Raw genomic sequence first — 26,994 nt, 5'->3', positions numbered from 1 at the left:
TTTTGTCCCTCATTTTTGTTCACTTGCTCCAAAAGATAGTCAACACTTGTTTCTGGTGTGATGCTCGCTCTAAGTACCCTACGTAAATCTCACAACTTCGCATGAGGTCAGATGCTATTATCTTCAGTTTAGAACCTGAGCAGGGACATGGGGTAGGAGGGTGAATGTGGCTAAGGTCATAGGGCCAGAAAGCTCCCTGGGGGATTCATTCCAGCTTGTGAACTACCAGGCTGGTCTCTACTGGGGAAAACTGTAGCCCCCGTTCTCATGGCCTCTCTACCCTCAGGAGTGAGCCCCACGTACGGTAATGCTTCCTCCACCCTAATCCCACTTACCCTTCGGAGGCCAGGGCAGCAATTCTGTAAGTGTGGTGGAGAATTCCAGAGACCATGTCGAGGGGTCTGTGTGAGGTTCTCCTTTCCTGTATACCTATCGGTAAGGCTGACTTTGCTTCACGCTCCAACCTACATAATGTACAGCAGTAGGCTGAGTGCAAATGAGCACCCAGCAGGCTCCAGTTTAGTTTACAAGGCTATGAAACCCTCAGTGCCAGAAGATCACATCTCTCCTAGGTTGCCTGAGTTTTCGGTCAGAGCTGCATCTCAGAACTTGACTCCTAGACTCTTTTCCCTGTTCTCTCCAGACCCTTTTTCCCCCTGTGCTCCGGAACCTCTTTCTAGCCTTAGGGGTTTCACTAAGGGTTAAGCTCCAGGGCCACCTCACCTGTGATGTTATCTCCAACACCTCAACTACACATCAAGACACAACAAGAAACCACTTAAAAGTTTATTCTGTAATTAGCAACCTTGCGGGGAAGGACATGAGGACTTAAAGGCAGAGGCAGAGACCAGAAACCCGCTGGGTGTTCCTTGTCAGGCTGGCGCAGAGCTTGAACCAGACCCCCTGCAGCTCTGGCTGCAGCCTCCTCTCCACCGGTTGGTCTGGCTGCAAACTGGCTTCCCTTCATCCGAGGAGCTAGGTCGAGCGAATTCGTGGCTTCCTCAGGTTGCAGCATCCCTGCACCAGAAAGCCACAGCAGGCAAGTGTGAGGGGGAGAGGGTAAGAGCCTGAACAGTTCTCTGCCTCCTTCCAAGGTTCCTTTTCGGGACCTCCCAGCTAGGCGTCCTGGGCCTGGGATTCTCGGGAACCTCAGAACCTGGGGCCTACTGGGCTCATTCCAACATGGCGGGTGGGGAGGCCCCGCCCCAGGAGGCCAGCCCCGGCCACCTCTCACAGCCTTACTCCAGGGTCCCTAGGACCGAGGGCCGGCACTGCCAAGGAGTCTGGGGCACAGCCTGGACACAGAGGCCTCCCCGGGTGGGTGCTGGCCGAGGTGCTGTTGGTGGTTGCCCGGAGGGGATAGTTAGGGAGGGGTGAGGAGGGCTGCAGGGGAGGGAGCCAGGCCGCCTGCACAGGCAGGTCCAGGGCACCTGGTCATGAGGCCTCTCAACCTGCTTGTGCTGCTGGCGGTGCCGCTAGGCCACGGACTGGAGCATCCACTTGGTCTGGAACTTGCACAAGTAAGAGACGTAAACCATGACTTCGGCGACGTCCCAAGTTTCCAGACCCTTCATCTGGAGCATGACTGTGCCCACCTGCTCGACGAATGGCATTCGAGATCCGTCGGGGCCTGTTTAGGTGAGAAGATGAGCGCTCGGGCCCAGGAGGGCCGGGACACCCGGGTCAGGACTGGGCTCACTCACCGAACACGGCTTCCAGAAGCCCCGTCTGGACCTGGAACACCTCGGGCTCCTTCAAGACTTCGGGAGCCCCCACCCAAGGTGGGATGTCGTTCCGCTTGGGCAGCTTCCCCATCTTCAGGGCGTCTAAACAAAACCCTGCCTGGAGCTGGGACCTAGACTGGGTGGAACGATGCTTCCGGCGGAAAGTTAAGTACCTGGGCGGGCCACGCCCCGCGCCCCTGGCCAACCCGCATCCAGGCCCCGCCCCGCCCCATCCAGGTCCCGCCCCCGGTCCTGCCCGGCAGTTCAATCCCGCACTCGCCACGCCCCGCACGCCGCACGCCGCCTTGGTCTCCGGTTGACTGTCTAGGGCCCTTCCCAGCCCCACCTCCGGTTCCCGAGCGCGGGTGGGCCCAGCTGTCTCCGAGTTGACTCGGGCTCCCACCTGCTTTGACTCGTTTCCTCTGCACCAAAATCCCTTCACCTTGGGAGTGAGTGGGGAGACGGCGCTAGAAACCCTTGTTATTCTAGAAACAGTGGCTGGACCTGAACCTCGGCAAGCAGTACAGGTTTGGGGGTGCGACGGCCACCCAGCTGCCCAATCGAGTCCCTGCCTTCCCCGTTCCAAAGGAGGGTGTGTCTTCCCTTGGCCTAAGGGAGCCGGACCCCGGGACTTCACTGCAGGGCGACCCCTGCAACTTCAGGGATCTGAGGGGTCACTCCGGCCACTTAACAAAGAGGAAAACGAGATTCCGATATTCATTTTCTTCCAGGGTCCTGATGGGGGCTCTGAAGTGCCCCACGGTTCACGTTCCTTGAATCCCCTGAGTCTGGAACTTTTGAATCTACCCAGATTTCGAAGCTCACGTGGCCTAAATTATGTGGTCCGGCCTTCAGGCCCTAAACAAACTTGTTTTATTCATTTAAAAAACAGATTGCTGGGCTTCCCTGGTGGTAAAGTGGTTGAGAATCTGCCTGCCAATGTAGAGGTCACGGGTTCGTGCCCCGGTCCGGGAAGATCCCACATGCCGCGGAGCGGCTAGGCCCGTGAGCCATGGCCGCTGAGCCTGCGCGTCCGGAGCCTGTGCTCCGCAACGGGAGAGGCCACAGCAGTGAGAGGCCCGCGTACCGCAAAAAAAAAAAAACACTCCAAGAGTGAACCTTGTTGTAAACTATGGACTTTCTCAGTGCTAATTACATGTCAATGTAGACTCATCTCTTTCTAACAGATTACCTCTCTGGTTGACTGAAAAAAAGAAAATGCACAACGTGAGAGGTGTGAGTTAAGTTTTATTTGGGGCAAATGAGAACTACAGCCCGCGAGACAGCCTCTCAGGTAGCTTTGAGGAACTGCACCAAAGAGGTATTGGAGGAGACAGGATATATAGGAGTTTCTGTTGAAAAAAAAAAAAATGTAGCTGAGCATCAGAAGACTACCACTAATAACAAAAAACAGACATCTCACGTTAGCGATATTAGTGCTTTTCTCTGGATGGCAAGATGTAAGAGTCTGGGCTCACTGGAATTATTCCGTTGAGATGCACCTTACCTGTTGTGAAGTGAAATTTGCATTTCATTGCAAGACAAGAAAAATTTAAACACAAAAAAGTTTCTGTGCCCTTTGGCCTCCTCTCTCCCCTCTGCTCTGCATCTCAGCATCGTGTATCAGCAATATGCATCAGCGGAGCTCCCCCATCTGCAGAAATACCCGCTCAACCATAAAGAGCAACATTCTCCCAAGATCACTGGGACAACTCTTTAAAAGGTAACATTCCTTCTTGATCTCCATAAGGGAGTCACATGGCCTTTAGATCTGGATTGTGTAAACTCTCAATAATACCTCATTTGATGTACAGCCTTACGTCAAAAAAAAAAAACATATAACTGTGCCTTGACTTTTTTTTTCTTTTTAGTTTTATTTTTTTGGCTGCAACATGTGGGATCTTACTTTCCCCACCAGGGATCGAACCCACACCCTCTGCAGTGGTTGTGTTGCCCTTTCGCTTACCCTTGGCGGAAATTTGATCAAGAGCTTCAAACTCAAAAAAAAGGACCACCACAAGACAACCATTTTTTTTTAACCTTCAGGTTACTATTTCCAAAATTTTTCTATGTATTTGCTCAAAGTCTTGTGTTGCTTAGGATTTTTATTTATTTATTTATTTATTTATTTATTAGTGCTGAAAAATCTTCAGTCCAGGGCATGCATGGAATTTATAGCACAGTCTTAAATTTCCAAGCTTGATACTTTTGACACAGATTAACTAACCTAAAGCTGTGTTCTACATTTTGAAGCACTGCCCTTAGGGAATTTCTAGACTTAGAGGCAAGGGCAGTTTTTTATGCCCCCTCTACACTGCCAAATTGGGGTTCATAACTTTACAGTTTATATGCCCACAATCATTCACTGCCAACTGATTCTTTAAAGGGTGCACTGGCTGAGGCTAATTTGGGGGCCACAACTGTTGGTCCATAAGGAGACTCAAGCAAGAAGTACAAAAGGGAGACTGTTCACCTAACAGATCAGAAAAAAGGAAGTTTGCAGGTGTCCCTGGGTGAGATTGTAGGGAACTGTTGCAACTATTAACAGGTATCCAGAAGTATCTTGCCAAGGCCCTTGCATTCAAAATGTGCCCAAAGCCACAAGGGACCCCCTTGAGGTGACCAGGATCAGAGGCAGTCTCTTCCCTGGAAACCGAGAGGCCTCCTGCCCAGACCCCACCTGATCCCAACACGAGCCCCTCCTTGACCTGTAGCATCTTGGGCCCTGCAATAGCCTCCGAACCTGACACCGAATGATTGTCCCATGAGAGCCTATCAGCTCTTCGTACCGGGAAGGAACAAATCTGCAAGGCAGGTCAACCTTTGTAGATACTCTCGGCCTCTTCCCACACGGAGCTGAGCCAACTGTCCCTCCTGACCCTCCAAACAGGAGGAAAGTCACTTACGTGTGTCTAGTTCTTCAAAATCAGAGAGCCAGTGGTTTTAACAATCATCATTTCTTGGGGATGTGGGAAAGGTGGGACTGATTTCTCCTCCAAAATCCTGGGCAGGAGCTGTGCTGAGTGGTCCATGACTTCCAGGCCAGAGTGCTGGTGCAATTCTCAAAGGTTGGAAGAGAGGCTGTCAGGATGCCAATAGGGTATCTGCCTAGTCTCTTCCCCTCCTCTAAATGAACTTCAGTAGCATGCCAAAATGTACCTTTGCTTCCTGGTGACCTGAAGGCTGTATGGCCTCCAAAGACACCAGGAAACAGACACACCCTCCTGCATTTCCAGGAGGCAGGAAAACAGTGCCCTTGACAAAGGACTTCCCAGTTCCCCTCCCTGAGCCTTCAATGTGAGAACAGGGGCTGGAGGCTGGAGTCCCTCCTCCATAAGCCTGGGAGGGAGCAATCCAGCTCCAGTCCTGCAGCCTGTCCTTCATGCATTCAAGAAATCACGTTTGACTGCCCATGGTGTCAGACATTGTTCTAAGGCTTGATATCCTCACTACAACGCATGCGACAGATCTTATCCTACTACAGACGGGGAACCGAAGAACAAGGCTCATGGTTCCATCGATAAAGAGGCTAAGCCAAGATCCAAACTCAAGCAACCAAGCCGGCGTCCTTGTCTTAGAAAACTGTCCTCAATATGTAATATTACATACTGTCTATTTTTTTAAATCTCAACTTTTCTAGAGTTGACATTCCGGTGGGGCGAACAGTTAGCTTGTCAGTCATGTTTAAAATGCCATGAACAAAACTAAAGTAAGTGAAGCAGAGACAGTGGGGAAGGAATGTAACTCTGGAGGGAACATGGACCACCAGGAGGAAGGGAACAGAATCATTCAAAAAAAAATGACAGGGAATTCCCTGGTGTTCCAGTGGTTAGGACTCCGCACTTCCATTGCAGGGGACACGGGTTCAATCCCTGGTTGGGGAACTAAGATCCTGCAAGCCACCTGGTGTGGCCAAAAATTTTAATAAAAACAAGTGAGGGGCTTCCCTGGTGGCGCAGTGGTTGAGAGTCCGCCTGCCAATGCAGGGGAAATGGGTTCGTGCCCCGGTCCGGGAAGATCCCGTGTGCCACAGAGCGGCAGGGCCCGGGAGCCATGGTCGCTGAGCCTGCGCGTCCGGAGCCTGTGCTCTGCAACGGGAGAGGCCACAACAGTGAGAGGCCCGCGTACAGCAAAATAAATAAATAAATAAATAAATAAATAAAGCGAGAAGTGTTCTTGGCAGAAGAGCAAAAAATAAAAGCCCTTAAGTGGTAACAAGATGGTTTGTTTGAGGGGCAGCTAAAGGATACGGATGTGCAGCGGAGATGCAGGCAGGTGGCACGTTACACACGGCGTTCTACGTCAGGGCCAGGAGCTTGGGTTAGGTTGGCTGGAAAGCTTTGGAGAATTGTGGAGTTCCTTTTGCAGGAGGGGCCATCTGATTAACGTTGTAAGCATTAAGTCTGGCAGAGGAGCCGACTGTGAGATGACTAAAAGAGACCCCCCTGAGACCTGATAGGAGCCTCTTTCAGTAGTTCTGGCAAGGCAGGGTGGTGCCGGGGTGGGGTGGGCAGCTGGACCGGGTCCAGGTGCAGGAGGGGCTCAGGTTGGAAGTCAAGGTGACTGGGCTCGAGCAGGGAGTCCTTTTGGGTGCTCAGGCATCAAGGACGGCTTCTAGTTTGGGGCCTGAACCACTGGCCCAAATGCTGAGGCCATTCATTTACCGAGTGAGAACGAGAACGGCTGTCTGATGAACGGGCCACATGCCTTTTGCAGAAAATGGCTCCTTGCTGGTTTTTCTCCCTCATTTTTGTTCAATTGCTCCAAAAGGTAGTCAACACTTGTTTCTGGTGTGATGCTTGCTCTAAGTACCCTACGTAAATCTCACAACTTCGCATGAGGTCAGATGCTATTATCTTCAGTTTAGAACCTGAGCAGGGAGAGAGGGTAGGAGGGTGAATGTCATAGGGTCAGAAAGCTCCCTGAGGGGAGTCATTGCGGCTTGTGAACTACCAGGCTGGTCTCTACTGGGGAAAACTGTAGCCCCCGTTCTGATGGCCCCTCTACCCTCAGGAGTCACCCCCACCTATGGTAATGCTTCCTCCACCCTAATCCCACTTACCCTTCGGAGGCCAGGGCAGCAATTCTGTAAGTGTGGTGGAGAATTCCAGAGACCATGACAAGGGGTCTGTGTGAGGTTCTCCTTTCCTGTATACCTATCTGTAAGGCTGAATTTTCCTCACGCTCCAACCTAAATAATGTGCAGCAGGAGGCTGAATGCAAACGAGCACCCAGACAGCAGGCTCCAGTTTAGTTTACAAGGCTATGAAACCCTCAGTGCCAGAAGATCACATCTCTCCTAGGTTGCCTGAATTTTCGGTCAGAGCTGCATCTCAGAACTTGACTCCTAGACTCTTTTCCTTTTTCTCTCCAGACCCTTTTTCCCCCTGTGCTCCGGAACCTCTTTCTAGCCTTAGGGGTTTCACTAAGGGTTAAGCTCCAGGGCCACCTCACCTGTGATGTTATCTCCAACACCTCAACTACACATCAAGACACAACAAGAAACCACTTAAAAGTTTATTCTGTAATTAGCAACCTTGGGGGGAAGGACATGAGGACTTAAAGGCAGAGGCAGAGACCAGAAACCCGCTGGGTGTTCCTTGTCAGGCTGGCGCAGAGCTTGAACCAGACCCCCTGCAGCTCTGGCTGCAGCCTCCTCTCCACCGGTTGGTCTGGCTGCAAACTGGCTTCCCTTCATCCGAGGAGCTAGGTCGAGCGAATTCGTGGCTTCCTCAGGTTGCAGCATCCCTGCACCAGAAAGCCACAGCAGGCAAGTGTGAGGGGAGAGGGTAAGAGCCTGAACGGTTCTCTGCCTCCTTCCAAGGTTCCTTTCCGGGACTTCCCCGCTAGGCGTCCTGGGCCTGGGATTCTCGGGAACCTCAGAACCTGGGGCCTACTGGGCTCATTCCAACATGGCGGGTGGGGAGGCCCCGCCCCAGGAGGCCAGCCCCGGCCACCTCTCACAGCCTTACTCCAGGGTCCCTAGGACCGAGGGCCGGCACTGCCAAGGAGTCTGGGGCACAGCCTGGACACAGGGGCCTCCCCGGGTGGGTGCTGGCCGAGGTGCTGTTGGTGGTTGCCCGGAGGGGATAGTTAGGGAGGGGTGAGGAGGGCTGCAGGGGAGGGAGCCAGGCCGCCTGCACAGGCAGGTCCAGGGCACCTGGTCATGAGGCCTCTCAACCTGCTTGTGCCGCCGGCGGTGCCGCTAGGCCACGGACTGGAGCATCCACTTGGTCTGGAACTTGCACAAGTAAGAGCCGTAAACCATGACTTCGGCGACGTCCCAAGTTTCCAGACCCTTCATCTGGAGCATGACTGTGCCCACCTGCTCGACGAATGGGATTCGAGATCCGTCGGGGCCTGTTTAGGTGAGAAGATGAGCGCTCGGGCCCAGGAGGGCCGGGGCACCCGGGTCAGGACTGGGCTCACTCACCGAACACGGCTTCCAGAAGCCCCGTCTGGACCTGGAACACCTCGGGCTCCTTCAAGACTTCGGGAGCCCCCACCCAAGGTGGGATGTCGTTCGGCTCCGGCAGCTTCCCCATCTTCAGGGCGTCTAAACAAAACCCTGCCTGGAGCTGGGACCTAGACTGGGTAGGCAGTTGCCTCAGCCGGAAAGTTAAGTACCTGGGCGGGCCACGCCCCACGCCCCACGCCCCACGCCCCACGCCCCACGCCCCTGGCCAACCCGCATCCAGGCCACGCCCCGCCCCATCCAGGCCCCGCCCCCGGCCCGCTCCCGGCCCGTCAGTGCAATCCCGCACTCGCCACGCCCCGCACGCCGCGCGCCGCCTTGGTCTCCGGTTGACTGTCTAGGGCCCTTCCCCGCCCCACCTCCGGCTCCCGAGCGCGGGTGGGCCCAGCTGTCTCCGAGTTGACTCGGGCTCCCACCTGCTTTGACTCGTTTCCTCTGCACCAAAAGCCCTTCACCTTGGGAGTGAGTGGGGAGACGGCGCTAGAATCCCTTGTTATTCTAGAAACAGTGGCTGGGCCTGAACCTCGCAAAGCAGTACAGGTTTGGGGGTGCGACGGCCACCCAGCTGCCAAATCGAGTCCCTGCCTTCCCCGTTCCAAAGGAGGGCGTGTCTTCCCTTGGCCTAAGGGACCCGGACCCCGGGACTTCACTGCAGGACGACCCCTGCAACTTCAGGGATCTGAGGGTTCGCTCCGGCCACTTAACAAAGAGGAAAACGAGATTCCGATATTCCTTTTCTTCCAGGGGCCTGATGGGGGCTCTGAAGTGCCCCACGGTTCACGTTCCTTGAAGCCCCTGAGTCTGGAACTTTGGAATCTACCTGGATTTCGAAGTTCATTTGGCCTAAACTATGTGGTCCGGCCTTCAGGCCCTAAACAAACTTGTTTTATTCATTTAAAAACCAGATTACTCTAAACACTGCACTAGATCTACCCGATGGGGGGGGTGTTTCAATGTTTAGGGCTTCACAGACAGAGATGAAGCTGGCTTTTCGCAAGATCATGTTCTGATACCATCTAATGTCCCCTCAGCAGCCTTCATGGCCACTTATTAGGGCAGACCTCTTTACCTGCAATCAAAACCTGTGGGTTGGTTGTTCTTTTGCAGCCACCAGTGTAATCAATTCACATAATAATCAGTGGCTAACTATCAAATGAAAGGTTATTAACTGGATATTGAAGAGTTCTGGAAAGCCTAGCCCATAGATTATGAATGACAAAGAAGAAAATATTCCTTCACAATAGCGACTTGGAGGGCAGATGCCACCTTAACCAAAGACCACAATTAGCATCACCAACAATGGGACCAATGGACTAGTGGTTTGTCAAAGCCATGAAAACAAAAAAGCAGAAGATCATCTTATTAATAAAGAGACAACCAAGTGCTATGCATGATTCAAACCCTGAATCAAAGACAGAGAAAGAACATTTCAGGACAGTGGAGGAAATTTTAACATGGGCTATATTTGTAAAGTAGTATTTGACTATGTTCTATAATATACAATTTCTGGAGTGTGGTGCCTTTATTACATAAGAAAAGGTCCTTGTTCTAACAAGAAACATGTTGAAATATGTAAAGTGTTGATATCTCCAGTTCACTTACAAATAGTTCAGCACCCCACAAAAATGAACCCCCCAAATTATATATAAATAGAGAGAGAGAGAGAGAGGGAGGGAGGGAATCAGTGTGACAAATATCAACAGTTGGTTCTCAGTGAAGGATACACAGAATTCTTTCTACTCTTCCGGAGTTCTCAATTTCAATGAAAGGGAAATAAAGTACTAATGTGTCAGGCAGCTAATAAAAAGTAACTCTTCTGAGGGAAAAACAAAGTGTAAACCATCCCCTAGTGAGGACTTCCTTTATCATGGTTTCTAAATATCCCCACCCCCCATATACACACCATTTCTTTGGCTGGAAGTTCAACATGGTATTTATTTATTTATTTTTGGCTGTCTTGGGTCTTCATTGCTGTACACGGGCTTTCTCTAGTTATGGCAAGCCAGAGCTACTCTTCCTTGCTTCTCGTTGCGGTGGCTTCTCCTGTTGCGGAGCACGGGCTCTAGGCGTGTGGGCTTCAGTAGTTGTGGCGCACGGGCTCTAGAGCACAGGCTCAGTAGTTGTGATGCACGGGCTTAGTTGCTTGGCAGCATGCGGAATCTTCCCAGACCACGGATCGAACCCATGTCCCCTGCACTGGCAGGCAGATTCTTAACCACTGCACCATCAAGGAAGTCCCTCAATATGGTATTTAAAGAAGCAGATAGATGAGCACAGGATTGCGTCCAACTTAAGAGTATTAGAGAGGAGCCTGCGTAATTATACACACTTATTTCAAACTTGTAACATGGTACAAACTTATACAATAAACAACCAGGACTTAAATTACAGGCTCAAAAAGTATGACTATCAAACAAATTTGTATACTAATGACTAACATCCTTTCTAAGGAGTTTGTGTACGCTTAGAATCAGCACAGGTGTGGCACATCAGCAGTTTATAAGCACCCATTTCCCCACTCCTACCAAGGATTCTCAGCTGTTTGCCTTGCCACTGGGAGAAGTGACTCTGGATTGATTTTTCATTAACAGATGTTGAACCTAGAAATGCAGATTCAAATTGCTGGTAGGAGAGTAGTGTGCTTTACTAAGGGGAGTTAGATTCCCCCTCCCTGAGCCCTCCTCAAAAAGGTGCCACCAGCTCCTTCCTGCGTGGGGGATAGGGATTCCTATCTTAATTTTTTTTTATCCCCAGGAAGCAGTTGTTTCTGTGTCTCCAGGCCCACCTTTAGCTTCTGAGCCTGGCTCTGTGAGTACACGTGAGCCGAAACCACTTGAAATTCACTCTCAATCCCAAATATTACCTGCCAGCAGCTTCTCATTTGAAGCAGGTGGGAACCTCAGGTTCAGCCAGAGGGAGGGGACGCTCCCTCTCTCCCACCCTGAGTACATAGACTGCTGGGCAGGGAACATGGAAAGTGGGCAGTTGGCAGGGAGCTCACGATGTCCCCCCACCACGGAACTCAGAGGTCAGGCAGGTACGTGCCAGGTGCACTGAACCAGAGGTGCCAGAGGCAGCCAGGGCTCTTCCTCTGGGCCTTCTGGAAAACTCAGGGCACCTCCTGGTCAGCCACACCTGGAGTTCCAGCCATCCGTACCCCTTGGCGTGTCAGTGTGAGCCCGAGGGGACCCCCCGAGCGCATGGCTGGGCACGGTCCCCAGAGGGTCACGCCTTGCAGCCCGAGGACACACAGCGGCCTTTCATCTGGACCATCACTCAGGAACTGACCCAGGGCCCCTAGGGCAGGGCCAAACTGAGAGAAGTCTGCAGAATCCCAGGACGCTGCCACAGTAAAGGCAGTCCCGGCGACACCCATTCCTCCCTCCTCTTTCTGAGGAAAAGGCCAGCATCTCTTTGGCCAGCGACCCTCCGCCCTGCCACGGGCGCGGGATTTTACCAGAGTTTCCAGGAAGTGCTCCCCCAGGCACAGAGCAGTCACCGCAGCCCAGACCCCCATGAGCAGTCTGTCTTCCCCCTCCTTAGCCCCTGTGCGAAGATTCTAGCCCATCACTTGGGTCCGATCCAAGGTTTGCGCGCGGGGAGCGGGCACGACCCCCACGAACTTCGCGCTTGGGTCTGGAAACACAGCCACCGCCGGCACCCGAGCGGCCCTGGCTTCTCCAGTCTCCGGACGCGACCCGCCCGGCGCCTGCACCTCGTCTCCCGAGAGCCCAGCACCGGGAATGCCCAGGCCTCCAGCGCCCGGTTCCCGCGACGCACGTCCGGGGACGTGCTTCCCGGCTCCGGCTCTGGCTCCGGAGCTCCCGAAGACTGCGGCAGTGCCCGAGCCGAGAGTCCGGGGGAGACGGAGCGGCGGGGCCGGGGGTGGAGGAGCTCCGGAAGCGACTGTGAGGGCGCCTGCGGCCGGAACCTGCGGACCCTTGGCCCGCGCCTTTCCTTCCACGGGCGCCGAGGATCGCGACCTCGCGTCGCCCAGCGCGTGGGGCACTGCCGAGTCCAGAAGTCCCTGGTTCCCCCTCGGGAGGAGCCTGAGGAGAGGAGAGCGGGCGCGGAGCCGCGCCCCGCAAAGCGCCGTCGCAGGGAGGGTGGCGAGTGGGGGTCACGCCGGGCGGAGTGGAGCCCGCAAGCCCGGCCCTAAGCGCAGCGCAGACTCCAGCAAGGACGGCGACCAGGGACCCAGGCGCAAGGCCCACCGCCTGTTAAGTTCCCGGCCCGACTCGCTCCGAAGACGGGCCCAGGCAGCGACACCCCGACGTGCGTCCCCGGGGGCCCCGCGAGCCTGCGGGCTCCGGCCACCACCCGCGCCTGCCAGGCCTCCGCGGCAGTGGGAGCCCGGGAGGCCGACGCACTCTTCCATTTCCACTTGCTCCGCCTCGGCTTCGGCCACGTGCAGGCCGCGGTGGGCGGAAAGGGTGCGCTCTTTCCACGGGGCTCTGGGGACCCCAAGGGCCGATGAGCGAGCCTGGCGCTCAGTCTCAGCGCGACCCCGCCCTTCCTGAAGGCCTAACCAGGCAGCTGATCTCAGGCTGGCTTAGGGCCAAGAGCAATGAGCAGGGACACTCACTGAGCCACCCTCTGCCACAGGCCGCTCGTGGCAGCTTCCAGCCCTGCACGACTGTCGGGACTTCCCATTTCTTAGGTCTCAGTGTAACCCGCGAGGGAGGGGGCACAGTGCGTCTGAAGCCTGAAGCCTGAGGGAGGGGACGACCTGAGGGAGAGTATAGTGAGAACTCTCCAGTAGAATATGTCGAACTCTGTATCTTATTTACAAACGATATTAAGTTGCTTCTATTACGGCTCTATCTATGATACTCAGTCCAAATTTACTATCCGATTTTGCTGGCTTCCATTTATCTACTGCCCTGAACAAATCAAAATAAACCATTAGGCTCATTAAACATATTTGAGAGTGCTTCCTTTATAGATAAAAGGACACAGAAAGAATTAGAGATAAAAGGACAGGAGAATTTTTAATACTCTGGGCAGCAGTTAATAGGCAATGCTTTCAGCTAGACAGAAAAATCAAGAAATGGAGCTATGATCGTGTTAGTTTCAAGGGATTTCCCTCTGGGGTGCAAACCACACGGACCAGGCGCTGTTGGGTGTGCGCAGCCGTCTCTAACAGGTTAAGGCCGAAGCGGGAAATGCAGTGGCCTCTGGGGAGGGTGCTCAGTGGTCAGGGTCCAGGAGGAAGTGGGGAGGAGCTTACTTTGGCCTCCGAATACCTTTTTCTGCTCCTTGAGCGTTTGTTTTTCCGACGTACTTAATTAGATTTTCCATTAAAATTTATTCCAACCCGTCGGGAACGCTCAACTGGTCCCATTAGAACTGTCTGAAAGGCACCCGGGTCTCTGCAAATACCGATTAGCTCCTCTGAAAGCTGTCGGCCCGTCGTTGGATCTTCCTTACGTCTCCGGGGCTGTCCTGGCCGCCCAGCGTCCACAGTTATGGCTTCCGCAGCTTCCCGGTTGTGGCCTCCAGGCTGGCGCGCGGGGAAGCGGTAGGATCCAGATGCTACCGCCCAGCGAGAGCGCCCTGGGCGCGCGCCCCAGCGCAGCTGCGCCTTCCGGGGAAGAAGCCCCGGCTGCGGGCTTCGGAGGCGAGGCCTGGAGTCCAATGAGGAGGGCGCGGGTGGGGGAGGGGCTTGCCGAAAGCCCAGGATATAAGGCCGGGGGGGCCCTTGCGGCGGCGGGTCTGACGCGCGGCCGGCGGTTGGCAGCGGACCCACAGTCCCCTGCGAGGCTCGCCGCGGCATGGCCGCCCCCAAGCGGTTTCCCACGCTCGTTCAGCTGGAGCAGCGAGAAGGGACCCTCTTCGAGGTGCTCGGTAACCTCACCAAGCGGCCCTACTGGTTTCACTCCGAGTACCTGAAGAGTCCGAGGGCAATTCACCTGGAGGCCTGGCTGGTGGAAGCAATCTTCGGTGAGCGGGCCCGAGCGGTGAGGCCGAGGCCGCCGCTCACCGCAGGCTGGCCGCGCCCAGGCAGCTTCTTCGCGGCTCTGGCTCGCATGCGGGCCCCCTGCTGCCTCCCCTCCCAGGCCCCACTGCTCAGGACCTCGTTGCTTCCTGCGCAGGCCTGGGCGGAGAGCACATCCCGCATGTCGAGTGTGTGTCGCAGACCCTGCTTCACGTTAATCAGTGGGACCCGGACGGCGAGGCTGAGATCTTGATATTTGGACGGCCTTATTACCAGAAGGATGTATACACGATGATCATGAACTTGGCCGACTATCACCGCCAACTCCGGGCGCAAAGTACGGGGCCGGGAACAATGAAAGGTACCCTAGGCAGGCCCCGGGTTCCTTGGGAGGGATTCTGGTGCGTCCTGGCTGTGCCGGAGCAGCGGTCTCATCCTCTTAATTCGACTGGAAGAGGGTTTCCTCTTTGCAAGGGATCCAGAGGAGCAAATTGACCTCGTTCTCTGATTCCGGGGTCCCACCCCTGCAGCCCGAAGGGGTAACTCCTATGTGGAGAGTATGTGGGACACAGGTGCGACCTCCTCTCGTTGTTCTTCTTCCAGGTTCTGAGAAGCCTCCTGCCCGGGAGGCGGCGACCCAGCGGTCCCCCAGTGCAGTCCGACAGGCGGCGACCCATCTGTGCCCCAGCGAAGCCCGGGAGGCCGGGACCCAGCGGTCCCCCTGCGCGGTCCGACAGGCGGCCACCCAGCGGTCCCCCGGCGCAGCCCGGGAGGCGGCGACCCAGCGGTCCCCCGGCGCAGCCCGGGAGGCGGCCACCCAGCGGTCCCCCGGCGCAGCCCGGGAGGCGGCCACCCAGCGGTCCCCCGGCGCAGCCCGGGAGGCGGCCACCCAGCGGTCCCCCGGCGCAGCCCGGGAGGCGGCCACCCAGCGGTCCCCCGGCGCAGCCCGGGAGGCGGCCACCCAGCGGTCCCCCGGCGCAGCCCGGGAGGCGGCCACCCAGCGGTCCCCCGGAGCTGCCCGGGAGGCGGCCACCCAGCGGTCCCCCGGCGCAGCCCGGGAGGCGGCCACCCAGCGGTCCCCCGGCGCAGCCCGGGAGGCGGCCACCCAGAGCTTCCCCGAAGCTGTCCAGGGTCCGGTTACCAGGTTCTGAACGCGTTTCGGGCCCCGGAGCAAGAGAGCCAGGCAAGGTCAAAGTGGAAGCCCCTCCTGGAACCCTATGCTGCTGCAGAAGCTGAGAAAAGAATGGTGTGGGTTGTTCTTGGTTTCCCCGCTTCCCGCCACTCCCTGTTAAATGTTTGCAAACACGAATCTAAAGAGTTCTAATAAAGCATCGAATTTCCCTAACGTCTGTTAATTGGCAGGGGGAAGGGGAGAGATAGGCACGTCCCTCCAGCAGCCACTATCTGCTCCAGGTGGCTTTCTACCCAGAGGCAGGTGAGAGCTTTTGGCTTTCTAGCCGCCCCGGGCTGCAGTCTCTCGCGCCTCGGGCAGGTGCTTCCCCTGTGCTCCTTCACCGTGCGCATCTGGCTTTGCAAGGTGAGGGACCTCTCGGGCCGTCGAGTCTGTCCTCATGGGAAACCTTTCCAAGCCTGAGATATTTCTACTCAGAGACAAGGGATGCGAAAACTTGGTTTCAACGGGCCTCACGGGTGGGCGTATCATAGCGCTGCAAGCAGAGACTTCCCAGCTCAGGCAACTGCTGGCGACTAGGGGAAAACTGAAATGGCCAGGACAGCGCAGCTGTCGTCTCCAAGTCCTGCCCGGGTCACTCGACCTCCAGTGATGTTTGAAGCCAGCGAGACACAAGCAGTGCTGGTGACTCTTCCCTGCTAACTAGTAACCGCAGCAGTGGGGAGCCCTCCTTGTCACTTTTTAAAATTGAAATATATTTGACATATAATACAGTGTAAATTAAGATGTACAACATGTTAACTTTATACACTCACATGTTGTACTCTGAGTACCACCGTAGAGAGAAGTAGTATCTCTATCAGTTTGGCTTCCTGTTCCTGGCTGCTGGCTGGGACGCTGGTGCCCTGGCTAGAAGTAAACTGTTAACAGCTGGGTGTTAGGATTTTTTTTAAATAGTACAAGTCAATTTAGTGCTATGAAAATTTTCATTTTAAAAATCCAAGGAAACCTAATTTTAAAGAGCAGGGAGTGGTATGTCTATTGTAGACCCTTTGGTCACCAGTAATGATCACTCCAATTTTGAATAAGCCTTTAGTTTATAACAAGGGAAATATAAAGATGCAAAGCTGAATTTACAAATAGGCTATTAACTATTTTCAGAAGAGGCAAGGCTGAGTGAACCTTAAACATTTAGACTCAATCAATGCAGACTCAAAGTTTCAACTGAGGCTAAATCAGAGTAGAATTAAGACTCAATCTTGATTTTTCCCCCCTCTAAGTAGCACCCACATGACCAGAACATCAAATTCTGTCCTTTACAAGAAAGATTATGAATAGCAGGTAGCAAGCCAATGGAACATTTAGGAGTCTCTGTGACTGTCCTGAAACTAGGTTTAAAATACCCTACATATACACACATAGACATGTCTGAGATGATCTTATGAAAGAAAATGGTAAGATACAGTAAACATCCTTGGTTGGAGATGAGCCAAGGAAAGGAGACTGAACTTTAAATAAAAGCATTTAGATGTGATGGCACTTAGGTAAAATTCCTTATGCCTATAAAGAGTTGATCTAAAAAAAAAAAAAAAAAAAAAAAAAAACCTTACTAGTTTCCTCTCCAAGCAGGGCATGGACCAGTGACATCCAAGTTTTCACCCAGATCAAAGTCCCCAGACCTTCCTATCTGCCATTTCAAGCTTACTGTCTTACGGAAGTAACAGTTTAACTTGCACTTTTACGTAATTGTACACACCTTTTTTTCCCTTCTTCTAGCAGCTTGATTTTTCTCAGGATGGGTACAGTTTGATTTAGCCCTTCCCTTAGTGGTTGATTAGTTTGTTTCTCCAATTACTCAATTACGAACTGCTGTCTTGAATTTCTACGTGCATCCTTGAGTCCACATTGGAATATTTCCCTAAGAGAACTTCCTAGAAGTGGAACTGCTAGTTAAAGAATGAGTGCCTTGCAGATTTTATATTGCCAAACTGCCCTACAAAATCGCCATACCAATTATCTTCGTACTACATGGTACAAAAGCTACTTTCACTATACTCACCCAAACTCAAGATTAGCAATCTATTTTATGTCCATGTGTATCATTTTTTCTATTTTTTTCTATCTACCCCACTGTTTTAACTATGTATCTTTATACAATGTTTTAATATCTGAGAGGGCTAACCTACTCACTGTTCAATTGTCAGACTTGCAATTTATTAAAATGCATACAAAATTAGTTGAGGGAAAGGTGTATACAGATGGCTTCCCAAAATATTGATTTTATTCTATTAAGGTATGCTGTAGTGCTCATTTTATTCCTTAAACGACATGTATACTATATATACAGAAGAATGTATTTTACCCATTAAAAGAAGATGGAGATTAGATAGGAAGATTCTGTTTGGAAACTGAGGCCCAAGGCCGTCCATGGAAGTTGTCAAGGAACGAAGGCAAAAACTACAGAAGTCTCCTATGGAAAAGATACACGCTTCCCAATTTTCATACCAGCATTATTTACAGTAGCCAAGATATGGAAGCAACCTAAGTGTCCATCAACAGAAGAATGGATAAAGAAGGTGTGGTGTGTGTGTGTGTATATATATATATATGTATATATATGTATATATGTGTGTGTATATATATATGTATATATATGTATATATGTGTGCGTATATATATGTATACACACAGTGATATATGACTTGGCCATAAGAATGAAATTCTGCCATTTGCAACAATGTGGATGGACCTAGAGAGTATTACGCTTAGTGAAATAGGTCAGAGAAAAACAAATACTGTTATCACTTATATGTAGAATCTAAAAAATAAAACGAATGTATGTAACAAAACACAAACAGACTCACAGATACTGAGAAAAAACTAGTGGTTACCAGTAGGGACCAGGCAGTGGGAGGGGCAAGATAGGGGGATGGGATTAAGGGTTACAAACTACTATGTATAAAATTGATAAGCGGGCTTCCTGGACTTCCCTGGTGGCGCAGTGGTTAAGAATCTACCTGGGGCTTCCCTGGTGGCGCAGTGGTTGAGAGTCCGCCTGCCGATGCAGGGGACACAGGTTCGTGCCCCGGTCCGGGAAGATCCCACATGCCGCGGAGCGGCTGGGCCCGTGAGCCGTGGCTACTGAGCCTGCGCGTCCGGAGCCTGTGCTCCGCAACGGGAGAGGCCGCAACAGTGAGAGGCCCGCGTACAGCAAAAAAAAAAAAAAAAAAAAAAAAAAATCTACCTGCCAATGCAAGGGACACAGATTCGAGCCCTGGCCAGGGAAGATCCCACATGCTGCGGAGCAACTAAGCTCGTGCTCCACAACTACTGAGCCTGAGCTCTAGAGCCTGTGAGCCACAGCTACTGAAGCCCGTGCACCTAGAGCCCGTGCTCCGCAACAAGAGAAGCCATGACAATGAGAAACCCGCGCACCGCAACTAGAGAAAGCCCACACACAGCAACAAACACCCAACACAGCCAAAAATAAATAAATTCATTTTTAAAAAATTGATAAGCAATAAGGATCTCTTGTGCAGCACAGAGAAATATAGCCGTTATTTTGTAATAAATGGGGTATAAGCTATAAAAATATTGAATCACTATGTTGTACACCTGAAACTAATAATAATATTATAAATAACTATACTTCAATTTTTTAAAGTTAAAAAAAACTAAAGAATTCTGGGAACAGTGACTCTTATTTGTCCATTTTTGCAGGTAAAATGTTTGAGGGCTAGTAAAGAGGTCAGTCTGAACAGTTTTTTTTTAATTTATTTTTTATTTATTTATTTTTGGCTGCTTTGGGTCTTCCTTGCTGCACGTGGGCTTTCTCTAGTTGTGCAAGCAGGGGCTACTCTTCATTGTGGTGCACGGGCTTCTCATTGTGGTGGTTTCTCTTGTTGAGGAGCACGGGCTCTAGGCGCACAGGCTGCAGTACTCGCACCATGTGGGCTTCAGTAGTTGTGTCTCACGGGCTCTAGAGCGCAGGCTCATTAGTTGCAGTGCACGGGCTTAGTTGCTCCGCGGCACGTGGGATCTTCCCGGACCAGGGCTCAAACCCGTGTCCCCTGCATTGGCAGGCGGATTCTTAACCACTGCGCCACCAGGGAAGCCCCAGTCTGAACAGTTTTTGAGTAGGCTGACTAGAGGCACCCAAGAAGAAGGTTCACTGTTGACAGCCTGTGTGGAAAACGTCTGGGCTCAGCTGTGGAGCACATGCTGACAGTCTGTCCCAGGTCCTCCTGCCACTCCACTGTAGTTACACCAGGTTGGCACTATTTCCCTCATCAGAATTTCTGAACTCCACACTTCTAATCAAAACAAGGCCTTTTACAATATCACTAAGAGTGGGGAAAAAACAAAACAAACCATGTGCCTCCTGATGTGATGCTCTGAGAAAGACACAATATGATTTACCCAGTATTTTTGCCAAACATATATAACTTAGATCTAACCATGAGGAAACATCAAAAAACAAGAGCAGGATTTGTAAGCAAGAAAGACCACAGGCAGTTTGAGAAGAGAGAATCCTGTCTACACGTTTTGGGGGCAGGGTAAACTGGTTAGCAGCAAAAATTTAGTGTGGACAGTGTCTTGGAGTGTGCTCACTAAAGGTATCAAAGAATACAATTTCAGCTGTTTATGGGTTCTCTGGAAATCCTGGGGGCAGGGTAAACTGGTTGGCAGCAAAAATTTAGTGTGGACAGTGTCTTTGAGTGTGCTCACTAAAGGTATCAAAGAATATAATTTCAGCTGTTTATGGGTTCTCTGGAAATCTTGGGAACATAGCTGTGGAGCATAAGTGACAGGCTATTTCTGTTATGTCCACCTGCATACTTCGGTTTAGTGAATACACATCTGCCCTATTTACCTCATCAGAATTTTTTACTAGACGCTAGTTAAAACCTTATTATAGAACTTCCCTGGTGGCGCAGTGGTTAAGAATCTGCCTGCCAATGCTGGGGACACGGGCTCGAGCCCTGGTCCAGGAAGATCCCACATACCGCAGAGCAACAAAGCCCATGCGCCACAACTACTGAGCCTGTGCTCCTAGAGCCCACGAGCCACAACTACTGAGCCCGTGTGCCTAGAGCCTGTGCTCCGCAACAAGAAAAGTCACTGAAATGAGAAGCCTGTGCACCGCAATAAAGAGTAGACCCTGCTCGCTGCAACTGGAGAAAGCCTGCACGCAGCAACAAAGACCCAACACAGCCAAAAATAAATAAAATAAAATTATTTTTTAAAAAACCAAAAAAAAAAAAAACCCAAAAAAACCTTATTATAGCCTTCTCGGGTCCCTCTGAAGCAAATGTAAAATCAGACTTTAAGGACTCTCATCCTACAGCCTCAGCCCCTAAAAACTGGCTGTGACTATAATTGGAATTGCACTGAGTTCTGGGAAGAACAGACCACAAATAGGCAACACTTGACTTTGCTATCTAAGAACATAGTGTCTCCACTTATTCAACTGTTTTTCCTTCCTCCTTCCCTCCTTTTCACTAATCGGAAGCAGAATGTAATGAGTTAAGATTTTTATAATCCCTAAGGCAAAACAAAGGGGAAAAAAAACACTTTAAAAGTGTACACAGGGACTTCCCTGGTGGCACAGTGGGTAAGAATCCGCCCACCAACGCAGGGGACATGGGCTCGAGCCCTGGTCTGGGAAGATCCCACATGCCTCGGAGCAACTAAGCCCGTGTGCCACAACTATTAAGCCTGTGCTCTAGAGCCCATGCTCCACAAGAGAAGCCCCCGCAATGAGAAGTCCACGCTCTGCAACTAAGAGTAGCTCCCGCTCGCCATAACTAGAGGAAGCCCATGCGCAGCAATGAAGACCCAACGCAGTCAAAAATAAATAACATTAAATCTTTAAAAAAAAAGTGTATATAAAAATTTATCTAACATAAATGGAGGAAAAAAACAAAAGACATGATAGGAAACAAAGCAAAATGGCAGATAGAAATCCAATCACACTGATGATTACATTAAATTAGAATGCATTAAATCCCCCAATCAAAAAGCAGAGACAGTCCAACAAGATAAAGAAGTCAGATGTAAAAGACTACATTGAATATTATTCTACCTATCTTAAATGTTCAGAAAAGGCAACTTTGTGGAGACAGCCAGCAGACTGTCTGCAAACAGGCATAAGGGAACTTTGTGAAGTGATGGAAATGTTCCCAAACTGGTCTCTGCTGATGGTGGCACAACTCTTAAGTTTACTAAAAAAGAAAGCGAACTGTACACTCACAATTTTATATTATGGAACCAATGAAGTGATTACATTTTTAAAAACTGCAGCGCAATAGCACTAATACCTAAATTCTCCAAAATAAAAATCGCTGTTGACAAAGATGTAGAGCAACTCGAAGTCTCATACACTGCTGAAAGTCAACTGGTTCAGTCACCTTTGCAACTTGAACTTACGCACGTCCTATAACCCAGCAATTCCAATCCCAGACATATACTGAAGAGAAATGCACATATGCATGCACCAAGTCATGTACAACAATTTTCATAGTACCCCTATTCATTATAAGTCCAAATAGGAAACAATCAAAATGTACATCAACAGGATGGAAAACTAAATTAAGGTTTATTCATACAATGGAACTACAACTGCTGGCAACATGGACAAATCTTAGATTGAGTCCATTTATAGTTAAGTCACAACAGTAGTTATCCTTGGGGAGGATGCAAAAATGGGGGCTTCTGGAGTGCTGGTAATATCTTTTCTTCTCTGGCTGCTGGCTACATGCATGTGTCCCCTTTGTATTGTTTGATGAATCTTTTCACACTGTGGATGTACATGGTTTTGGTATGAATGGAATGCTATACATAAATATTTACTAAAATTATAGAGAAATATTTGGAATAATGGAAAGTTACTTGAAAGGAGCATATGAGCAGTGAGATTTTTTGAGTAATTATTTTAATACTTTTTATATTGCCTTATTTAAAAATATTGAGGATGTAAGTATGTTTATCATCAGAAAAATCAACAATGCTATTTTTCAGTGTGGTACTAGTAGATACTTCTACCTTAGCAACTTGTTAGGAAAAAAAACATTGTCTTGTCCCTCAATAGAATAACAAATACTGTGGAGTCTTAACAAATTAAGTGTATTCTAATTCCTCTTACACACACTTACACACACACACACACACACACACATAAAGAGAATGAGCTGAAATTCAGCTGTGGAGAAAAATAAAAGCAGGTGGGAAAGTATATTATAGAGGTAAGATCCTAGAATCAACGTTTTGGTTCAAATCTCACCCACCCCCAAGTCCTAGCTCTGTGATCTCAGCAATTTACTTAGGCTCTAAGAATCCTACTTTGGTGCTTAGCTCAAGGGCCTGGTATGTGATACAAGCTCTTAACAATAAATATATAGCTAATATTACTCCCAAATTCTGAAAGTTAGAATGACAGAACAACTACCCTTTTTAGATATTAAATGTTGCATGAGTTTGCTAGGGCTACTGTAACAAAATAATTAACTGGGTGGCTTAAACAACAGATATTTATTTTCTAAAAGTTCTGGAGGCTAGAAGTCCAAGATCAAGGTGTCATCAGGTTTGGTTTCTTCTGAGGCCTCTCTCTTTGGCTTGCAGAGGTAGCCGTACTCTTGCTGGGTCCTCACCTGGTCTTTCCTCTGTGTATGCACATACCTGTGTCTGTATTTCCTCTTCTTATTAAAAAAAGTCATACTGACCCACCCACATGACCTCATTTTACCTTAATTACCTCTTTAAAGACCCTATTTCCAAATACAGTCACATTCTGAGGTACTGGGGGTTAAGACTTCAAGATGCTAACGTGTATAGAGGATAGAAAACAGGATCATTTACTAACTTAGTTTTGAATAATTTTTGGAAAACTGGACACGTATTAAGCATAATTCTCTTCCTCCAAATGTTGAACAGTCAAAAATAGTCCGATTTTGTAAAAATCCCACCAGGAAAAAACCTGTAGTGATATTCATCAAATTTCTATAAACGGAGAAAAAGTAGGCACTCTAAGCTTAAATGTAAAACATGAGGATGGGGGGGAAAAATCACACAGAAAACAGTAACTGGTTTAACTACATACAATAAACATTTTTCGTATGCAAAAAATTTGAGAAGCAAAGGGGTGGACAGTATTGGTTGTAACAGACCATTATTTGTTACAAAAGCTTTTACAGATAATAAAAATCCTTATCTTCAGAGTTGAAAGAAGTAATGACAGGAATGAATAAAGAAAAATGTATAAAAGCGTTTAACAGAAATGTGAAGTGAAGTAGAATAACGTTCAATATCCCTCGTAATCAAAGATTTGTGTATCTGTGTGTTTAAAATCCTTGCAAACGGCTAGAATCCACTACTGCTAAGGGGTGAAGAAACTGCATGAGTTCAATCAACTCCAACTTTGTGTCTAAAGCCACAGAGCTCTTGGCAATCATTCCTCCAAGAATTCTGCTTCCTGAAAGTGGAAGCAGCATGGGATTGGAACTGTTTTGCAGAGATTGGTCATAGCATTGTAAAGGGTAATGGAAAAACAACCCAGCCCATGCAGGACACCTGCTTGGGGAGGGGGGCAGAGGAGACAGCCGGCTGGAAGGCCACCTGCCAATGCACAAGCTGCCCATTACAGGTGATTCTTACACACATTAAAGTTTGAGAACAAATGATGCAAAAGAAACCCAAAGCTGTCTGACCCTGCATTTCTGCCCCCTGTGCATGAGGGCCTGACTCTGACCATAAAGTCATAAAAGGGTTAGTAGTTTCAAAACGATAGAAACTAAGAAAAAAACAAAAATAAACCCACCACCTATCAGCCTCTCACATCAAGATATGAATGAACAGAGTCAATCTTTTATAAATTTGCTTAATTTTGAGTGAACCAAGATCTTTATGCCATTGGAAAAAAGGAAATTCATTTATTTACTAGAATGGCACTACAAACTCACGTTTGCAGCAAAATAATCAAACCGCTATCCATCGAGATACAGGAAAAAAATAAATGCACAGATTTAAGGATATTTGCTTCTCTTGAACTTTAGTAGTGGAAGGAGGACTGTTCTCATGCCCCGGAGAGCACTTATGCAACAGGACTCTGGGGGACCTGGGGACCTGGTGCCTGGGCCTTCAAGAACTCCTCGAGTTGTTCCATCTTCTCAGCTGGAGAAGGAAAAATGCTCACTGTTTCAAACTGCTCCTTCATGGGGGTGGATGTGTGCTGGCAGTACCATTTTTCGGGGTGGAAGCTCTGAACCTAGGACCTGGAAACAGCGGCGCGACCAAGCTGAGGCTGGCACGGGCAGTGAGGGGCCTGAATGCATCCCATCTCAGCCTACTTTCCCAGGGTCCTGTTTGGACTCCACTCACAAGGGATGCCCAGGGACCACGTGTAGCATACTGGGAGTTTTGGGAAGACGGAGGCTGGGAGGAGACCAGGCACGGCCAGGTGGCTCCCCCGTGGCTCCCTCCCCACGCACGTTTTCCATGCCCCTCACCTCGGGCGCGCTGCTCCCGGTGACTCGACGCCAGGCTCAGGAGCACGCTCTTCACCCGGCGCTGGACAGCTGGCCGCCCGAAGACGGTGATTTCCACCAACTTCCCGGCGTGAACTGCGTCCACCGTCAGCAGGGCCTGGCTCATCCACTCCATTTCCGGAACCACGGCTCGGTCTGGGCCTGAACGCGAAAGGAGAGACTGAGCGGGGCACGGCGAAGGGCGGGAGGAGCTGGCCCGAAGGGGACGGGACGGGCAGGGCAGAAAGCCGGGCACCGCGCATCACACGCGGCCCGCGCGCCCGGAAAGGGCTGCGGAGCGCGGCTCATTGGCCTCTCCCGACTCGGGGGCCACCACCACGCCCCGGGTCGCGCACCGAAGATCGAGTCGGCCAGCCACGCCTCCAAAGAAAACACCAGCGGGTTCCTTAGCTCCTGCACAGGAAACCACCACGGCCGGGAGCGAATCCGTGGCGGCGGAAGTGGGAACCCCAGCAGCCCGTCCCCCCGGGCCTCGGCGGCGCCCGCGTCGTCGACCATGCTCGAACCGGCAGCCAGCGGTAAGGGGCAAGCAGCTCTCGCGGGATTTGTGGAGGCGCGAAGTTGGGCCCTTTACGGCTTGCGGCCGGCCCCGCCCCCTCCGGTGCGCCTGTGCCCTGCTCCCGGGCGGCCTCGTGGGCGCTGGCTCCGGGGGTTGCTGCGCTCTTCGTACCGCGAGCCGTGGCGTCGACCCGATTTCTCTTCCGCCTGGAACCCCGGCGGCTCTCGGAGGCGCCGCCCGATCAGGTAACGCCCGGCCCCGAGGCGCCCGGGTTGATGGACGGTGTGGTTGGCTGGAGCGGGGTCCCGTCCAGGCCCGGTCCAGGTTCTAAGGTTCCGCCCGAGGCGGGTCAGGCCGAGGGCGGGCTCGTGGAATCTGCATCTTCTCTTTCATCTCCTGCCTCTGGTTCGTTACCGCTTCAGAATCATTCAAACAAGTGCGTCGTGTTTAAAATACAGACGTCAGACGTGGGCATTCTAGAAACGTAGCAAGTGGAGACAAATCTCGCTTATTTCCAAAATCCTGAGACGACGAGTGTTGATGCACATTTCTTCCCAATGTTCTTAATTTTAGTTAAAAGTTTAAATTGTGAAAGATTTAACACATTTTAAAAAGTTGTATAACGAACACTGATATACCCCCCACCCCCCATTTAACAAGATGTTAATATTTCCCACATTTGCCTCGATCTCTCTCCTTTAAAACAGATGTCAGTGAAGACCTTTCCTTCCCTCCCCGCAGGAAATCATGTCCTGAAGTTGGTGTGTGTCACCCGTGCGTGTTCTTATACTTCTCCTAGTGCATTTCTACAAGTTTGGTAGTTGTTTTAGAATACACAGCGTCTGCTGTACAAACGACTTTGTTCTTACAATTAGTTATGAAGTGTTTTTTAAATCTTTTTCACGGAAAGTGTCGATCATTTACATAAGGGGGATGGTACTAATGTACTGAATTCCCTCATCTGCATCATCTAGGCCTCAACAGTTGTCTGAGAGGAGATATTGAATCTAACTTCAGTGGATATTTTTATTTCTTCAATTTAATTTAAAAAGTCAACATAATAATACATGCACATTGTAAAAAAAAAGTCTTGAGGATATAAGGTAGTGTATGAAAGTTCTCTCATATATTCTCCCTCAATCTCTTACTAATTCTTTTTCAGTGGTGTATACTGTGAATATCTTTTCAGTTTAAATTGTCTTTTCGCCTTCTTTAAGGTTTCTTTTGATGAATACAATTCTTAATTTTAGTGTAGTCAGATTTATCAGTCTTTAGGGTAAGTACATTCTGTGTCTTGCTTAAGAAATCCTTTCCTGCCCTGAGGTCTAAAGACATTCACTATACTTTTGAAGTTTCCATCATAACGTTTAAATTCTTCAACCACTTGGGGTTAATTTTTTAAATTGGGCATAATGTAGGGATATGATTTCATCTTTTTATAAATTGATAATTTTTTCCTTGAGCCATTCTCTTCAGGATGCATCCAATTTGAGTCCTCTTCAGATTACATCCTTGAAAATTTTCAGACTCTTGCATGTAGCATGAGTTAGCCACAAGGCTGGTTTGTGGTAGTTAATCATTAGATCAAGACATACGTGAGAAAGGCAACGTCAAGAAAAGTTCCTTTGGCATTCTCATCTGGATGGCAAAGTTTATTTCTGATTCACTTTTGTTTTGGAAGTGT

At 50.2% G+C, this 26,994-nt stretch overlaps 4 protein-coding genes across 4 annotated transcripts; 1 reads left to right on the top strand and 3 right to left on the bottom strand.

Moving 5' to 3' along the window:
* Positions 1 to 1,475: 1,475 nt before the first annotated feature.
* On the bottom strand, positions 1,476 to 1,815 carry LOC307061214 (developmental pluripotency-associated 5 protein-like; the record flags this gene model as incomplete). The annotated part of the gene is made up of 2 exons (XM_079716258.1): positions 1,476 to 1,630; positions 1,704 to 1,815. 2 exons carry the CDS (start codon positions 1,813 to 1,815, stop codon positions 1,476 to 1,478), a joined length of 267 nt encoding a protein of 88 aa, XP_079572384.1.
* Positions 1,816 to 7,929: 6,114 nt separating this feature from the next.
* Positions 7,930 to 8,269, bottom strand: LOC307061213 (developmental pluripotency-associated 5 protein-like; the record flags this gene model as incomplete). The annotated part of the gene is made up of 2 exons (XM_079716257.1): positions 7,930 to 8,084; positions 8,158 to 8,269. 2 exons carry the CDS (start codon positions 8,267 to 8,269, stop codon positions 7,930 to 7,932), a joined length of 267 nt encoding a protein of 88 aa, XP_079572383.1.
* A 5,704-nt stretch (positions 8,270 to 13,973) lies between these two features.
* Positions 13,974 to 15,288, top strand: KHDC3L (KH domain containing 3 like, subcortical maternal complex member; the record flags this gene model as incomplete). The annotated part of the gene is made up of 3 exons (XM_079716256.1): positions 13,974 to 14,142; positions 14,295 to 14,474; positions 14,741 to 15,288. The coding sequence occupies 3 exons, from the start codon at positions 13,974 to 13,976 to the stop codon at positions 15,286 to 15,288; spliced, it is 897 nt and encodes a 298-aa protein (XP_079572382.1).
* A 9,069-nt stretch (positions 15,289 to 24,357) lies between these two features.
* On the bottom strand, positions 24,358 to 25,309 carry OOEP (oocyte expressed protein; the record flags this gene model as incomplete). Its single annotated transcript, XM_079716255.1, has 3 exons — positions 24,358 to 24,437; positions 24,773 to 24,952; positions 25,147 to 25,309. 3 exons carry the CDS (start codon positions 25,307 to 25,309, stop codon positions 24,358 to 24,360), a joined length of 423 nt encoding a protein of 140 aa, XP_079572381.1.
* Positions 25,310 to 26,994: the final 1,685 nt, after the last annotated feature.

The sequence above is a fragment of the Hyperoodon ampullatus genome, assembly GCF_949752795.1.
Source record: "Hyperoodon ampullatus genome assembly, chromosome: 12".
Classification (NCBI taxonomy): domain Eukaryota; kingdom Metazoa; phylum Chordata; class Mammalia; order Artiodactyla; family Ziphiidae; genus Hyperoodon; species Hyperoodon ampullatus.
The sequence above is the reverse complement of the archived record's forward strand: the minus strand, read 5'-3'. Positions and strand labels throughout refer to the sequence as shown.